This window comes from Magnolia sinica, chromosome 11 (genome assembly GCF_029962835.1).
Source record: "Magnolia sinica isolate HGM2019 chromosome 11, MsV1, whole genome shotgun sequence".
NCBI classification, from domain to species: Eukaryota; Viridiplantae; Streptophyta; class Magnoliopsida; order Magnoliales; family Magnoliaceae; genus Magnolia; species Magnolia sinica.
This window is the reverse complement of record NC_080583.1, coordinates 64,239,332-64,244,513: the sequence shown is the minus strand read 5'-3', so window position 1 is coordinate 64,244,513 and position 5,182 is coordinate 64,239,332. Positions and strand designations below refer to the sequence as shown.

Sequence of the window (5,182 nt, the reverse complement as noted above, 5' to 3'; positions counted from 1 at the left end):
TTCCCAATTTACCTCCATTAGGGGAATCAAGTTGGGATCATCACAGCCACGGAAACTCAAAACATTTCGCTAAGCAGAAAGAATAGGATCATTTCGAAATCAAGTCAATTTAGAGAATACTGCCATACCAGTTCAACAGGCCCAGCCATGTCCAATTCACCATTTGAGCTTCTTGACACGCCATTGGCATGTACAATAGGGCCCTCTGCAGCACTCCCATCAGTGTGTCCTGCATCACCTTTCCCATCAAGTGTAGTCATAAACATTGCACCCTAGTGCATCCATTCGTCCCTTTCGTCACTGTAAAAATCCTCAAAGGGCTCTCCGCACAACACACATATGACCTGGCTTTCATCTGCGGGGACCATTGGTTCACATTTCTCTGCTGATGTGGCCACCACTTCCATGGAAACAGTAGGCATAGGTCCACATGAAGGTCCCAAATTCCCAGCAACCCAGTCCCTCAAACTCGCATACCATTTCCGGGAAACACTCTTGCAACTGCTCATGTTTCATTGAAGTATGCCAGTCCAAGTGTCTCGCAAACTGTTCTTCGAGTTGTAGTCGAAGGCTGCATATACTGCACTGATGTGGAAGCTCATCAAATAGGGCATCAATCACTAATGGATGCAATTGTCCGATAATTTCTGGTTTAAACATAGTGCCTATCATGTCCTTTGTCTCTACTGTTGTTGCTTGAGACAAGGTAGTGCCTTTTGCAGCAGATTCCTTTGCAGAAGAATGAGATAGGGATGAGTGAACTACAAGAAACAGGCATGGAGGCACTGGTAGTGGTCCCTGTGCTCTGATTCTGGAGTTCGATGGGCATCTGACATGCAGTGATAGCTGGTGATTCTTTTGGTGGTTCTGATAACAATCCTTTTGCAACTAATGAGCTCAAAAGACTAGAGAGGGGATTCAAGACAGTACTAGTCGAGTTTGATATCTGAGACAATGTCACATGGGATGAGGGAGGTGGTGGGCCAGGTGGCAGTGGAGGCGGGACTACTCTGGGAGGATGTGTGGCAGAAGCAGGTATATCAACATGGGACGTTGGGCCTGGTACAGAAGCAGGCGTTACTGTAGGCAAGGAAGATGTCGTCAGCAGGACAGGAGGAGGTCCACTTGGTAAAGGAGGCTGACTCTCCAAAATTGATAGTGTTGATGATGACGGATAACTCGGGCTCGGAAAATTATTGGTGACCAGTCCGCTCTTCATAAGGGCCAACAATAAACTCCCTGCACTAGATTGTCCCACGATATCTGTAGGACTATTTGAATGGCCAGGCCTTAGGTTCCCTGTTGTTTGGGGAGCACTGACGATGGCTGTTGGAGGTAATAGCTTCTGGTTCTGACCAGATGGTTGAGATTGCATCGGCTGCAGCGATACTTCTGGCAGTGGCTGCTGTGGGAGGGGAACATGATGCCTGAGCTGATCTAGCAGTGCTAAAGAAGGCAATGGATTTTGCAAATGCTTAGAGGGCAGCTGTGAAGAGGGCAACTGTAAATTGCGCAACATGCTTGACTGAATCTGATTTTGAGGCACAGCAGCAGTTGAATCTTGAGCAACTTTAATATGTGGTACTTGGCCTGGCTCTCCTGCAGGCTGAGAAGATATTTCACCTGGTTGAGGTAACAACTGCGCTAGTGTGTGATTGTGGTCACTCTAACTATGGGAATGCTGATGCTTATGGAGCACTGATGATGAAGGTGAGTGGGGATTTTGGTGTCCGTGTGATGGAACAGATGGTGCTAGTCCCAGAGGCTGACTGTTGATGCCCAAGCTTCCCACTTGATCCTGAAACCACATTGGCCAGAGATCCAAAGCTTGACGGAGAAACAGGTAGCCTTATATGTGGCTTAAGTACTGTTCTGGACAAAGATGAACTCACAATCATTGATATGGTACCAGTTGGAGGGGTACTGTCGAATTGATCTGAAATTGTTGAACCTATGCATGTGCGGTTCAAACCATCCATAGGATGTGGCTCTAGTGATGATCACGTAGATGCTGTCTGCTGCCCATATGAAGTTTGTCCTCCATGTTCTCTGGATAGTGAATCTGTGGAAGTTTCTCTAATAAGCCTGGACCCATTACGTGGTTGGCCGTGAAGCTGTGCAAGTTGATCTTCAGAATCCTGCATGAGCAAAATGAAAACATATGGGAATAAGAAAATTGATCATGTGGCATTACATTCTGAATGACCAACTAGCAAAACCAAAGTGAAAGCATACAAAATCCCAGCCACGCACACGCGTGCACACAAAAACAAGCACAAGCATATGCACAAGACAATCTAAAATGATTTAGACATTAGGAGAAGAATAGTACTCTTCGCAATGGAACTCTATCTCTACCTCCAGAAGGCTTCTTCAATTGAGAAGTATTGAGTGTGTTCCACTGAGTTTCAAGAAGTTCAGTCTCCTAAGGCATCCATTTGCCTCTTTGCAAGCTTATCGGCTTCTCCACGCCATCATAATTCCACCCATCTTTCTGTGAGTTTTCAGCCCCCCCATGATCTTTCAATCTGGAGTTCATATCCTCCCACATATACTCTTTTTCCTCCGAGTTCTTCCAGTTCTCCAGCATCCCTTTGCTGCTTCTTGTTGCCATGTTATTTGGTGCATGCATCTGAGTAAGTGCTTGCGAAGGTCTGGGTGCTTGGTAATTTCCATATGCATTTGAAATATCCGAACCATTCCTTTCTGCAGCTGTTGTCTCTGCATCACTGCTACCAGTTCCATACAAAGGCTTTTCTCGTCTTCTCACTGCAACCCTGTCATTTGCTTTTCCAGCTCCCAGGTCTGAAAGCTGTGGAAGATCAGAAACAAATTCATTATCTCCGTATCCTGCACCTAGGCTCTTCTCATGGGCGGGCTCATCCAATTGTTCTCTTTGAGGATGATGCATGTTCTGCAAAATGTGCCTTAAGTTGATAGAAGGGGAGCTAAGAAATACAACAGCCTCTCTATAGTTGGTATTTGGAAAGGAAAATAAAGTAAATAGTCAAGTTAATTGCATACATGCATCTTAGGAGGCAGATCTGCCCATGGTCTTGAACTATCAACAGCAGCTGTTCTGTCAGGCCTCTCCACATCCTCTGATGAGGTAACTGTATTCTCAGTGTTGTCACTGCTTACTCCCTTTGACTTCATCATATTAAACAAAAGAACAATAAATGAAACAGACTCAAATGTGAAATCCCAGATCAGCCTCTCCAGAAGATAGAATAGATATGGAAAATTCACTGAAATGAATTGAACAGATGGCCCATGCTGAAGGGAAAACTCATTATGCTGCAAATTCCTACAGGATATTTGAAGAGGCATCAAGTGTTATCCGATATATGAGGACCTTTGTTTAGAGAGCTAGTACATGCACGATAGCATTATGATAAATGGCTACAAATACAGCCACAAAACTCTTCACATTATCGAAGATAAATGCCTACAATGGGTCATGCTAAAGTGAATTTTGCAGAATTTGACAGGAAGTCCTGTGTATGCAGATTCATAGTAAATTTTACCAAGTGGAATGTGGAGGACACAAGAACTTCATTGCATTGGTATGAGAAAACTTACAATTACACTACTTGGGGCGCCCAAGATGCCAAACTTAAAGTCTTCTATACATAGATGAATTTGACGGTTTTTATAAACCAAATGATGATGAGTCACAGTGACTTCAATTCATAATGATTGAAGAGATCTCAACTTTTTCAATATGCAACACAAATACATATTAGATATTTAGATCCAAAGCAGATATACATAGAAGCGACAATGGCAACAAACAGGAAAGCCTAGATCAGAAGATTCTAGAGATCCAATCTGTTAGCCTTCTTTCTGTTGACCATGAACCATTATTGCCATTTTTCATAGCCGTTTATGTGTGCGTCACTAATCAATGGACAAGGATCATCCTATAATGAAGACTTTTGGATCCATCAACAGTAAGCCCATCAGTTCAAAAGTTTGAATCAACTAACAGAAGACCAGCTTGTACAAACTAATGCCCAAGGATACCATACATATCCTCGAGTCAAGGATCATATAATTCCTTTTTCAATAATCACAGCCAAGTATGTACCAATTTGGAAATTCCTGCTAATTTTAGATCAAGATATTTTGTTTCTATTGATATTACACTAACTATATATTTATTTCTTCAGTTGAATAAAATTAACCCTTAGCACATGTAATAAACTTACATAGGGCAGTGTTGAGCAATATGGAGGCAACAAGAACAGAGGACAGCTGTTGCAGAGATGAGAATGTTGAGAAGGATGTGTTGGAAGAATAGGAAAAAAAGAATCAAGAATGAGGTCATCAGAAACAGGCTAGGCAGCCTACTAGAAGATAAATTGATGAAGAGTTGGCTGAGATGGTCTGGCTATGTTCCTATGGAAACAAGAGATGCACCTCATAAAGAGGGGAACATTGATTAGAGATAAAGGGCCTGAAAGGAGGATGAGGGGAATGCTAAACAGATTGGATCAAGGTGGTGCAGTAGGATATGAAGACTCATTTACTTACTGAGGACGGGACCTGAGATAAGAATATAGGAAAAATAAGATCCGTAGCCAACCCAAATGGCTTGGACAAGGCTATGGTGATGGATAAACTTGCAAACTGATCTAGGAGTAGCACCTTGTACTACTAACAATGTTGTCGAATAGCATATGCGATCGTGTGCGATTGCATATACATGTGCACATATGCGATCGCACAATCGCATATGCGGTCGCTTTTTTTTTCACATTTTTTCAAAAAATCAGAAAAATCAGGAAAAAATCAAAAAAAATAAAAATAAATTATTATATGTCATTGGGACATGAAACACATTTAATTTAAGTAAAAATAAAATAAAGCCAATTACATACATTTACAAATTACAATTTTCCATAATGAATTAAATATTAAGTCATCATCATTCATCAACAATTCTACTACATTCTACAATATAGTTAACTTCTTAACAATTAACATTTAACAAATATGAAATATCCATATTCAACATTCAACACTACATGATATATAATATATCAAGTTATCAACGATTCAACAATCAACAACATCAACACACTTAGTAAACATTAAACAAAATTAAGAAATGAAGCCTGCATCCAACAGATCATCGATCTGTTTCCTCAGTTCCTCCATCTCACACAGAGGCATGCGA

The 5,182-nt window shown here is 41.5% G+C and overlaps 1 protein-coding gene across 4 annotated transcripts; it reads right to left on the bottom strand.

Moving 5' to 3' along the window:
• Nucleotides 1–544: 544 nt before the first annotated feature.
• LOC131219242 (formin-like protein 7) lies at nucleotides 545–4,658 on the bottom strand. 4 transcript variants are annotated; one of them, XM_058214289.1, is made up of 3 exons: nucleotides 3,025–3,170; nucleotides 2,333–2,812; nucleotides 545–2,138 (listed from the first exon to the last, which is right to left on the bottom strand). In XM_058214289.1, exon 3 carries the CDS (start codon nucleotides 1,517–1,519, stop codon nucleotides 653–655), a length of 867 nt encoding a protein of 288 aa, XP_058070272.1. In that variant the 5' UTR covers nucleotides 1,520–2,138; nucleotides 2,333–2,812; nucleotides 3,025–3,170; the 3' UTR covers nucleotides 545–652. The 4 variants fall into 4 exon arrangements, with proteins under 4 accessions (XP_058070272.1, XP_058070271.1, XP_058070273.1 ...); XM_058214288.1 differs by having other exon boundaries at nucleotides 2,333–2,914; nucleotides 3,025–3,168; XM_058214290.1 differs by having other exon boundaries at nucleotides 558–2,138; nucleotides 2,333–2,914; nucleotides 3,025–4,658.
• Between the last annotated feature and the right edge of the window lie 524 nt (nucleotides 4,659–5,182).